General features: G+C 39.1%; 1 protein-coding gene and 1 pseudogene across 1 annotated transcript in view; both read right to left on the bottom strand.

Moving 5' to 3' along the window:
• The window catches only part of ALPK1 (alpha kinase 1), a 144,283-nt gene that overhangs the window by 20,734 nt on the left and 111,074 nt on the right, over positions 1-12,475 (bottom strand). The window contains exons 8-12 of the mRNA XM_023518193.1: positions 9,491-9,500; positions 9,333-9,392; positions 3,352-3,438; positions 1,857-1,933; positions 568-663 (exon numbers count right to left, since the gene is read on the bottom strand). Coding sequence (XP_023373961.1) covers positions 568-663; positions 1,857-1,933; positions 3,352-3,438; positions 9,333-9,392; positions 9,491-9,500 — 330 coding nt within the window. The remainder of the gene's footprint in view (positions 1-567; positions 664-1,856; positions 1,934-3,351; positions 3,439-9,332; positions 9,393-9,490; positions 9,501-12,475) is intronic.
• On the bottom strand, positions 7,630-8,258 carry LOC100955367 (annotated as a pseudogene).

Raw genomic sequence — 12,475 nt, 5'->3', positions numbered from 1 at the left:
TGTCCCATTAAGTTGTTAACTTCCTCTCTTTCTGTTCTCTTGAGGAAGGCTTGTAATGCTATAAATTTCCCTCTAGAAATGATACATTTTGATCTACCAATATCATAGAGTTTTATGGGGATACAGATACTTTTTTTTTTAGTCATATATAAATATTAGTAACCATTATTATAAAGAAAAAAAGCCTGATGCTCTGATTTGAAGAGATGGGGATTAAAGTTTTAAAATTATTACCACTTTGTCATTGAGATGGCCTATGTTTGGAAACTGAATTATGTGATAATTTGGAAGGAACTAAATGTGGCTTAAAATGAATGGTGATATTCATTCATTCACCAGTAACTTTTAAGGACCCTGTGTGTGTTTGGTACTGTGCTGGGTGCTGGCATAACAAAGCCAAATAAGACACCATAGGAGCCATTCCCCAGGATTGCTCACATTAGTCAAGGAGGGGCCACTGTGCTCTCCCAGCCCAATCTCCTGAGAGGTTTACTAACCACCAAGAATAACGCTGGCAGCCTTCTAGGTGATTTCACTCAGCACCATGTTTTGACAAATGATAATTACCAAGTTAATTTGTGGACTGTCTTTAAATTTTCCATAATCTTTCTTGCTCATGGAAACAAAGATGTCTGCCAGTATACCTAGTGATGTGGAAATGCCCTGTAAGGAAAACACAGACAAATCACAGATTCAGAATTCACAGTCGATTATTGCTCTTGTCTCATGGCTTAAAGGCAGTGATTATCCCCCCCCATGAATTATTTTCCTATTATTATTTTTATTACTATGAGATTGGAGCTACTTTTTGAAAAAGAGCACACGACAATTGTCAATATTTATGGGGTTACAGTGTGATGTTTTGAAACACGTATGCACAAAGGTAATGGAAACCCAGCTATTCCTTAGTTGGGTTTCACTGGATCACCAACACTAACTTGTCCGTACTCCAAGGTCCGAATAACTGGCCCAAGGAGGAGTTTTCACATCACATTCTATTGCAGACAGCAACCCTGCTGACACAGCTTAGGAAAATGTAATTACCTGATGATTCAGATAATGAGGAGAATTATAGAAAATACAAATGTCAAGTAGGAAAACCAACGGTGCATATCAATTTCTTGAATAAAGATGCTACATAAACAATTAATTGAAGTCTTTGCCCATTCAACTCAAGAAACATGATTTTACCCAACTTAGGGTTGGGTGTGGTGGGATTTTAGTCTTTGCCCATTCAACTCAAGAAAAGTGACTATATCCACCTTAGGGCTACAATCTGAGTGGCTGAGCAGAGAGGATCTCTTGGGATCAAGAGTTCAAGAGCAGCTTGAGCAAAGTGGGACCCTGCCTGTACTAAAAACATAAAAATTAGCTGGGTGCCTATAGTCCCAGCTACTCAGGAAGCTGAAGCAGGAAGATTGCTTGAGTTCAGAAGCTTCAGGTTGCTGTGAGCTAGGCTGAGGCCATGGCCCTCTAGCCTGGGTGACAGAGTGAGACTTTGTCTCAAACAAACAAACAAAACAAAACAAAAATAAAAGTAGCTTAGCTATCTCAATTTTGCTATGAAATTAGGTACAGGCTAAATATATAATAAAAAATAGATAAACGCACCAATAGGCAAAAAATATATGCATGGATAATTACAAATGATTATAGAAACACTATACATAGGCCAAGAGTCTAGCTGGGAGCAAGGACAAAGCAAGACACAGAAAGAAGTTGCTAAATGTTCCTGGCCCCATGCTAATCAAACTAGGACAGATGAAATTGATAAATGGTAAACTGATTACATCAAACGGACATAATCATCCAAAGAAAAATACAGGAAAGGAAAAAACAAGCACTAGACAAACAACTTTCTTATCCGGCTGGGGAAGTGTCAGATATCCCACGATGGAAGCCCATATTAACTCTGCTGCTTCGTACCACATCCCTGAGAAAAAAGAAAAGGGAGAGAGGGTCAGAGGAGAAATAGCTAGGATCTGCACTGTTGGGTTAGAAAATACATTTGAAAACAAATACAGAAAGATGATTCGCTGGATCCTGTCAGAAGAATCCAGGGCTAGATTTGGACTGACACCCAGAAATCTGTTTTTTAACTGTTTTAATACCAATAATTTTCCATTTCACTGGAAAATGGTAAGAATTATTATATTTTTTGTGTGCGATATATATTAATGCATATTACATACAAATAGTTATTCCATTATTTATAAGAATAATAATTTCGGGTGGTGCCTGTGGCTCACTGGGTAGGGTGCTGGCCCCATATACCAAGGGTGGTAAGTTCAAACCTGGCCCTGGCCAAAAAACTGCCAAAAAAAAAAAAAAAGGAAAAAAAGAATAACAATTTCGGGCAGTGCCTGTGACTCAGTGGGTAGGGCACCAGCCCCCTATACTGAGGGTGGCGGGTTCAAACTCGGTCCCAGCCAAACTGCAACAAAAAATAACCAGGTGTTGTGGCTGGCGCCTGTAGGCCCAGGTACTGGGGAGGCTGAGGCAAGAGAATCGCCTAAGCCCAGGAGTTGGAGGTTGCCATGAGCTATGTGACACCACGGTACTCTACTGAGGGCGATAAAGTGAGACTTTGTTTCTACAAAAAAAAAAAAAAAGAATAATAATTTCCACTTTCTGTTAAAAATCTCAAACCCTTTAGCCTGAACTGTAAGGTATCATTTATGTTCTATAAACTCAAAAAAATTCACAAGTCCCCTGTGGGATGAACGAGTAAGGTGATGTGGTAGGTTTGGCATAAGATGTCCCTGTGTCACATAGAGTCCTGCTGAATTGAGTCAGATGCTAGGAATAATACTAAAAACCCTATGGTCACCAACTATAATACACAACCGTAAATTTCTCTAACAAAACTCAACAGAAAAAAATATTTTATTAATATTTTAATATTCCTAGAATCTTAAATGTAATTTTCTTTTTTAATGAAGAAACCAAGGTAATTTGGAATTAACAATTTTAGTTGGATATAATAAGAAAATTCCATGGTAAAATCTGGTAGCCAAGTTTTGTTTGTTTGTTTATTTATTTTTAAGACAGAGTCTCACTCTGTAACTCTGGATAGAGTACTGTGGCACAATCATAGCTCATAGCAACTTCAAACTCCTGGGCTCCAGAAATCCTCTCACTTCAGCATCCCAATTAGCTGGGACTATAGGGCCCTCCTCCCCCAATGCCTGGCTGGGTTTTCTATTTTTAGTTGCAATGGGGTCTTGCTCTTGCTCAGGCTGGTATCAAACTCATGAGCTCAAGCAATCACCTGTCTCAGCCTTCCAGAATGCTAGGATTACAGGCATTTGTAAATGAGCCCTGAGAGAAACAGGTGTTAGATGATAGTACCTAGCTTTTGCAGAATCTGCCCTCTGATCTGTACACAGACTGATTGCACCAGGACCTTGTCACTTTCATTTCTGTAAAGCCAGCTACCTAAAATAAAAGAGAGGAAGAATGACCTTAAATTATTAAAGAAATAGCCTGGTACAGTAAAACTACTTCCACTAAAGCATCCAATGAGCACACACAATATCAATTTGAGAAACAATCTCAACTTTTCCTTTAGAATAAGGTCCAAGGTCAAGTCCAGCTATGCAGCTGACTCCTCTCTGGTCCAGCTCTCCCCTTGCAAGCTGCGGCTGTCCACATGGGCATCACCTGTGTTCCTTATAATAGCAGTGGCCTCTTGCTTCGTGGCGTCCCCCTGCCTGGGATACTCCACTTACTGCTCCACCTGCCTGGGATACTCTTTCCTCTGGCTCCCTTTCCTTCTTCAGATCTCAGATTCAGTGCTATTTCCTCAAAGCCCTCCCCAGATTATTTAATTTGTTTAGTTTTGAGACAGAGTCTCACTTTGTCACCCAGCCTAGAGTGCAGTGGTGTCATCAAACCTCACTGAAACTTCAACTCCTGGGCTCAAGTGATCCCCTTGCCTCAGCCAGGTATGGGCCACACTGTCTGGCTAATTTTTCTATTTTTAATAGAGAATGGATCTTGCTCTTGCTCATCCTGGTCTCAAACTCCTGAGCTCAAATGATCCTCCCATCTCAGCCTCCAAGAGTGCTGGGATTATAGGCGTGAACCATCACACCTGGCCTCTAGATTAGTTTATTTACAGTATTACACTCACTATCTTGTGGTTGCCTCAAGAAGGGTAGGGTCAATCTCATCTGCTCCATATTGGTTTGGATGTCAAAACTGATGACATGCATCAAGAGGGTACGAAAAGATTTGTTCACATAATGAGACTTTCTAGGGAGAACAGGGGTGACATCACTGTAGGGCTAGGGTAAAATCTCCTATAAACTGAACTTGGGTAAATAAGCTTTCTTTCTCCTCCTCTTCCTCTTCTTCCTTCCTCCTCCTCCTCCTCCTTCTTCTTCTCCTCTTTTTTATTTAAATAGGTCTGTCCAGTGTGGGAGGGAAAGGGGAAGAGGAGGCCTGGCTCTGAACTCTGTCAGTGGTCAAACATTGTGACCCAACTGTTAGGACTTGCTTCCTTCATGTATGATTGAATATTGAAAGGAAATCTATTTCAAAATAAATATTTGTTTAAGTTCTTATGGTCAAAAATCAAATTTATTTTCCAAGCAATTTAAATACATAAAGCCATAAGCACAATTTTCTGAAATTGGAGGTTTTCATTTCAATCACAATTCTTTTTATAGTTTTTCATTAATACATAATATTTGTGTGTATATATATATGTGTGTGTGTGTGTGTGTGTGTGTGTATATATATATGGGGTACATGTGATATTCTGTTACATACCTAGAATGTGTAATGATGGAGCTGGGATATTTAGGATATCCATCAACTCAAGTATTCATTTTTTCTATATGTTGGGAACATTTCAAGTTCTCTTCTAGCTGTTTTGAATTACAAAACACATTATTGTTAACTATAGCCAACCTACTTTGCTATTCACCATTAGAACGTATTCCTTCTATCTAACTACCTATGTTTGTACCTATTAGCCAACTTCTCTTCATCTCCCTTGCCTCACATCCTTTCCAGCGTTGGGTAACTACCATTCTACTCTCTACCTTCACGTGATCAACTATTTTTTAGCTCTCATTGAGTAAGAACATGAGATATTTGTCTGCACCTGGTTTATTTCACTTTACATGATGACTTCTAGTTCCACCTCTGTTGTTGCAAACGATATGATTTCATCCATTTTTCTGGCCAAATACTATGTTATTGTGTGTATGTATATAATATATACCACATTTTATTTATTCATTCATTCATTAATGGACACTTGGGTTGATTTCGTATCTTTGCTATTGTGAATAATGCTGCAATAAGCCTGGGGGTGCACGTAACCCTTTGGTATATTAATTTCTTTTCCTTTGGATAAATTCCCAGTAGGGGATCTGTTAGTCATTTGTCTGTCTTCTTTTGAAAAATGTCTATTCACATTCTTTGCACATTTTAATGGAATCATATGGTTTTTTTTGCTGTTGAGTTGTTTTAGTTCCTCGTATATTCTGCATATTAGTCCCTGTTAGATGAACAGTTTGCAATTATTTTCTCCTATGCAGTTGTTTCTTTTCTTGTGATTGTTTCCTTTGCTGTGCATAAGCATTTTAGTTTAATAGAGTCCTACTTGTGTACTTCTGGTTTTGCTGCCCATGCTTTTGAGGTCTTAGATACAAAAATCTTTGCCTATAGTAATGTCTTGGAGTGTTTCTTCTATTTTTCATCTAATAGTTTTAAAGTTTCAGGTCTTGTTGAAATCTTTACACCATTTTGAGTTGATTTTTGTATACGGTGAGAGTTGAGAGTCTAGTTTCATTCTTGTAGATATGGATATCCAGTTTTCCCAGCACCATTTATTAAAGAGGGTGTCTTTCCCCCAATATATATGTTCTTGGCATCTTTGTCAAAAATCAGTTAACTCATATGGGTTTACTTCTTGTTCCACTGGTGTATGTGCCTGTTTTAGTTACAGTAGCCCCCGTAGTATATTTTTAAGACAGGCAGCATGATGCATCCAGCTTTGTTCTTCTTGCTCAGGATTGTTTTGGCTATTCAGGCTTTTATTTTTGTTCCACATGAATTCTAGGATTTTTTTTTTTCTATTTCTGTGAAAAATGACATTAGTATTTTAGTAGGAATTTCATTGAATCTGTAGATTGCTTTGAGTAGTATGGTCATTTTAACAGTGTTAATTCTTCCAGTCCATAAGCATGGGATGTCTTTCCATTCGAATCATCTACAATTTTTTTCATCAGTGTTTTGTACTTTTCCTTGTAGAGATCTTTTACCTCCTTGGTTAAATCCCAGGAATTTTATATTCTTTGTAGCTATTGTAAATGAGAGTTCCTTCCTGATTTCTTCTTCTTAAGGTAGTTCATATTGATGTATAAAATGCTACTAATTTTTGTATGCTGATTTTGTATCCTGCAACTTTATTGAATTTGTTTATTAGATCTAAGAGTTTTTTTGGTAGAGTCTTTAGGTTTTCATAATTGTAACATCATTTCATCTACAAAGAGGGACAATCTGGCTTATTCTTTTCCAATTTAGATGCCCTTTATTTCTCTCCTTGCTGGATTGCTCTGGTTAAGATTTCCAGTGCTGTGTTGAATAGGAGTGGTGAAAGTGACGTCCTCATCTTGTTACAGTGTCTAGAGGAAAGGCGTTTCAGCTTTTCCCTGTTCAGTATGTTAGCTGGATTTGTCATGTATGTAGCCTTTTTATGTTGACGTATGTTCCTTATGCACATAAGACTATCTTGTTTAGCGTTTTTGTCCTGAAGGAACTTTTAATTTTATCAAACATTTTCTCTGCATCTATTGAGATGATCTTATAATGTTTTTGTGCTTCATTCCGTCAATGCAATGTAGCATGTCCATGGATTTGTGTTTGTTGAACCATCCTTGTCTGGTTTTAGTATCAGAGTAATGCTGGCCTCATGGGGAGAATTCTCTCTTTTTTAATTTTTTGAAATATTTGGAGGAGAATTAGTATTATTCATAGTTCTTCTTTAAATATTTGGTAAAATTGGGCAGTGAAGCCTGGACTTTTCTTTGTTGGGAGCCTTTTTATTACTGATTCGATCTTGTTATTCATTATTGGTCTGTTCAGGTTTTCTATGAGGAGACTTCAAAGTTCATGGAAAAATAAAATTAAAAGATAAAAATAAGATATAAATTTTATTTCTACGCATAAACTCTATCAAGTTCAAGACACTTTTGTAAATGATAACAATAGACACTTAGTCCATCCCTAAAGAACTGAGAGTCAGGTAGCTCAAGGAGTAGAGCGCCAGCCCCATATATCAGGGGTGGCGGGTTTGAACCTGGCCCCGGCCAAAAACTACAAAAAGAAAAAAGAATTGAGAGTCCTGGGAAATTAGTCATGTCAATGCAGCCTTTTTTATATTATTAACTGAAAAGAAATGGATGCCCTTAAATTCTTTTAACATTAGGGAACACAAAGACATTATAAAGAACCAAATCTGGACTATAAGGCCTAATGATTGATTACCCATTGAAACTCTCATAGAACTGCTGGGGTTTTTCTGTTGTTGTTTGTTTGTTTGTTTTGAAAGAAAGCCTATTTTATTTCAAAAAAAAAGAAAAAAGAAAAAAAAAGAAAAAAAGGTAGGCTCTGGGAACAGGTTTAGTCCATTAAGGCCTTCAGTGTCCTGGTGGTGATTTTGTCCTTCTCAATGATGTGGACAATGACTCCCATGCCTGACACTGCATCCCAGTCCATGGCATTCACCATGGCTTGGGAGATTGTTTCAAACAGGGGTTGTGGATCCATGTTAGGCTCCCAGAGGGACTCACACATCCTGTACATTTGTTCAGCTCAGGTGCTACTGACCACAAAGTCATCAGTCACCATGGGGCAGCCAATGAGGTCTAGAGAGCAAATGAAGGGCTTAAAGGTCTTCAGGTCCAACCCAGCAATGACTGGCTCAGTGTAGTAGGGACCAAATCGTTTTTCATACAAAAGATTGGCCACCATACTCATGAGGGTATGAGGTTTGATCTGCCGACCTTCCTTTAACTCATACAGGTTCAGTCAGAACTTGAGGCACTGGGCAACTATCTGGACATCAGTGGTGAGGCCAGCCAGATGGATGTATGAATGACGGTCACCCATGGGAAAGATCTTCTGGAAGTCCGTGGTCACCATCTGGGCTTGAATCCTGAAGCACCTGTCTACAGCGATGGCCACACAGTTCTTCCCCTCATGGCCATGACAGCCCCTCCATTATAGGACATAATAGACATATTTGTGATGTACTAGGACCCTCAGTCTCTGGTGCATCTCTAGTAAATTGGTTTCAGCCTTCTCTGTGCAACCGCTCTTGCTCAGAAATGCTGTTTGATGAGAGAAATGAGCAGGGGCATTGTAAGGGTGGAGAAGAACTCTCTGATCAAGCTTTCATAGGCATTTTTCTGCCAAAGCTTTGGCTAACTTTCTCAAAATACTTAAAGTATTTTGCAGTTGAATGTAATAATAACATCTGCAGTAATAAGCAGATGTTATTATTCTTTTGCTCTCCCCCTGCCAAAGTCAATAAGCCAAATGTCTTGGGAAACTCCCCAAGTATTGCTATGATCTTTTTATTCTTGACTGGTCCACTTTTATTTTGCTTTGACTGGACCTCTTCTACTTCTTGGTAACCATTGCTTTGATTATGCTTTGTCTTCTGCCATATTTCATCTCCTGTTACAATTCTTCAAGGAAATGTTTCAAAATCTTGACCTTGCTTGTTTAAACCCTCCATGGAAAGCTCTGCCCTTGTCTATACATGATCTGCACGCAATGGTTTGGGCATCCAGACTGGAAAGTTTGCTCAACTTCAATTTCTCAGTCAGAATTGTATAAGCTGAGCCAATTAAGAGGTCTATGGTGCTGGCTATTTTACGTGCTGTTAATCATTGGTCCTCCTCAATTAGGGCATGAGTGAGATTTTTTCTTTGTAAATTGATGCAGGTGCTCTGCTACTGTGGACTTTACCTTCAACGTTATCTTGTCCCTCTCCAATCATAGTTCTTCTAAGTGCTGCTACTGAGTCCTTTCTAAGGCCCATAGAGTTATCTGCCTTGACAATTATTGTCCATTAGATAACATACTTTACAATGAAACAGGCAAATATTAGACACTTTTTGTTTTATTTTTAAGTTAGAGACAAAAGCTGCTTGATTAAAGTCACTTAATTCACCAGTGGCAGAGCCAGTCCCACATAATTCTGGGAACATTCAATGTACAGTAACTACTGAGTCATTAACTGGTTATTAAATTGGAACTCTGGCAAGGAATGAGGATAAAGGTCATTGTGAAGATATGAAAGTACCTACCTGTTGCTCCATTGTTGCTTATTAGACTGCTCAGAATATACTCTGCTTTTAAAAGTTTCCCTGAAAAGAAGAGATCAAATATGACATAATTAGTTCTGAACAAGTACTCTAACTATTACAAGTTGCTTATGTTCTAAGACTGATTATATTACGGTGACCATAATTGCTCTTGGAAACATCTACTCATATATCAGACTGAAAAAGATGACATTTTCGAGAGTAGGTAAGGTGGTAAGTTGCACAGTACTTAAAATGGCAATGAAATTCATAGGTGTGTGAATTTCACAGTGGCTTCCTTATTGTCCTTTAATCAGGCTTGTTCCCTCATCAGGATGTTCATACTTATAATTATTTTAGTCTGTAATGCTTTTACACCAAATATCGAGGCTTGCTTTGCTCCCCTTCAGGTCTTTGCTCAAATGTCACTGTCTCCTAAGGCCTTCCCTGACCACCCTATTTAAAATGATACACATAGACATATAGCCTGGCTGTGATAGACTGTATTTCAAAAAAAGACCATGCTAATACCTTCCATGCCACATACTCTTTTGTAATGTGATCTCGTCACTTCTTCATCAAGTGATGGAATCTAGAGTTTCTCTCCTCGAGCATGTATTGGCCCTGTGACCTGTTTTGGCCCATGGAATGTGGCAGAAATGATACTATAGTACCTTCCTAGTCTGGGCATTAGAAGATCTACAACTTCTACCTTCTCTTTTTGGAGCCCAGCTTAGTGCCTTGGGGAAGCTGAGGCAGCCACATTGGGAGGCCCTCACCTGAGGCCCCAGCTAAGCTGCTAGCTGGCAGCCTTCACTAAATGCTACCCGAATGAGGCCATTTCAGACCTTCTAACTGTCCCACCTTCCCAGCCAACATTACTTAAAATAATTACCTAACTACAAAATTATGAACCATAATAAATTACTACTGTTTTAAGTCACTAAGTCATGGGAAACTTGTAACATAGCAATATGTAATAGAAATGGGGCACTTTATACTCTGGTTTTTCTTCCAATTGAATAAGAAATCAGGCCCTTTAAAAGTAGAGCAATATTTTAACAACATAGAGACTTGAAGGGTGTTGAGTAGACTGAAAAGGCAGGGAGGAAATTGTTAGTGGCTGTTTGAAGAAAGGAATACACATTATATAGTGGTGGAAAGTTTGGAAGGAAGGTCTTCAGGAGTAATGTGCCCCCCCCCATCCACAGTTTCCCTTTCCACTGTTTCAATTATTTGTGTCAACTGCAGTTTGAAAATATTAAATGGAAAATGACAGAAGTAAAATGCTCATGTTTTAAACTGCACATTGTTCTGAGTAGCATGATGCAATCTTGTCCTGCCTGGGATGTGAATCAGCTCTTTGTCCAGCAGATCTACACCGTCTACACTGCCTGCCCATTAATCATTTAGTAGCTGTCTCAATTTTCAGATCGATAGTTGGGCATTGCAGTGCTTGGGTTCAGGTAACCCTTATTACTTAATAATGGCCCCAAAGTACAAGAGTAGTGATGCTGGCAACTGGGGCATCCCAAACAGAGGCCGTAAAGTGCTTCCTTTATGTGACAAGGTGAGTAAGACTTAATGGGGGGAAAAAACCATGTGTTGCTAAGATCTACAGAAAGAACAAATCTACACATAAAACGGGCAGAAGGAGAAAGAAATTTGTGCTAGTTTTGCTATCATAGCTCAAACTGCAAAAGTTATGGCCACAGTGCATGATGAGGGCTTCGTTAAGAAGAAAAAGCATTAAATTTGTGGGCGGAGGACAGGAGCAGAAACATGTTCTGACTGACAGCAATTGGGCTCGGTATTACACCTAGTTCCAGGTATCCACAGAGGGTCTTGGGATGTGTGCATTGAGAATTGGGGGACTACTATTTTGCATTTTAAAGCAAGAGTTAGAGAAAATATAGAAGGCCCAGAATAGTTTTTTGGCCAGCAAGACATTCAGAAAATAAAACCTGAAGGCAAAGATCAAATCCAGAGTAGTGGCAGTAAAATGTGACATTAGGGTCAAGATCACATCAAGAGTGTGACTGTAAAACCCTCTGTTAAGACTCCAGACCCTCCGTGACCAAGCAAAAGCCTTTCCTAAGGGTGCTGTCCCATAGCACCTTAATTTGCAGCCCAAAGTAGAGCTCAAAGATAAATGTAGGCATGGCTTTTTTCTAATTTAATATGCTGAAAAGCTATAAAGCATTAAAAGGAATTATATCAACTTGATCTAAGAAGGGTAGAGATAATGAAATATAAGAGACTTCTGGGAACCCAGCTTTCCATAGGCATAGAGTCGGCTGAGATATTTTTATAAGAAATGTTTTACGGAATAGGAAGGATGACTCAAAGGCAAGTTCAAGTGCTGAGAACTACTCCCACAGAAAAGGAGTGAGCCCTAACCAAGAAACATTCTTTGTCCCCAGAGCAGGATTTTAGACTACTAAGGACACTGCAGTTGCTATGTGACACTCATACCCTTCTCCCCTCCCTTTGGAATAGCAGTGTCTACTGAAGCTATCCTGTCCCTGTATCTCCATTGTCTGCAGTTGGGTTTGTTTTAGGGTAGATTGCTTATCTTTTAGTTCACAAATCTCTGTACCCCAGAAGCAGCACCTGAGTCACATTATTTGTCTCTAAACCTGATTCACAGGTTCCTAAACTTTGAGCCTGATGCCGTCATGACATGAGACTCTAAGAAAGGAGTAAAAGCCTTCGTTTACAGAAAGGATGTGAAGTGTTGTGGGTTATGTTACAGGCTATGATTAAATTGCTTTACACCACTGGGTTTGGGGATAGTTTTTTGTGAAGCAAAGGATAACCAAAACACTGTTATGCTCCCATCCTGGCACAATCTCGGCTTTATTTTTCTCCTTGGCATTTATTGCTATAAGATATACCATGTGTTTTTAATTTTGTTTTACTTATTTATTTATTTTCTTGAGACGGTCTCACTTTGTCACCCTCGATACAGTGCCGTGGCATCATAGCTCACAGCAACCTCAAACTCTTGGGGTCAAGTGATTCTCTTGCCTCAGCCTCCCCAGTAGCTGGGTCTACAGCCACCATAACTCTTGGCTATTTTTTAGAGACAGGGTCTTGCTCTTCATTAGGCTGGTCTCGAACTCCTGAGCTTAAGCAATCAACCC

This window comes from Otolemur garnettii, unplaced genomic scaffold (assembly GCF_000181295.1).
Source record: "Otolemur garnettii isolate 467f Iridium unplaced genomic scaffold, OtoGar3 scaffold00129, whole genome shotgun sequence".
In the NCBI taxonomy this organism is placed as follows: domain Eukaryota; kingdom Metazoa; phylum Chordata; class Mammalia; order Primates; family Galagidae; genus Otolemur; species Otolemur garnettii.
The sequence above is the reverse complement of the archived record's forward strand: the minus strand, read 5'-3'. Positions and strand labels throughout refer to the sequence as shown.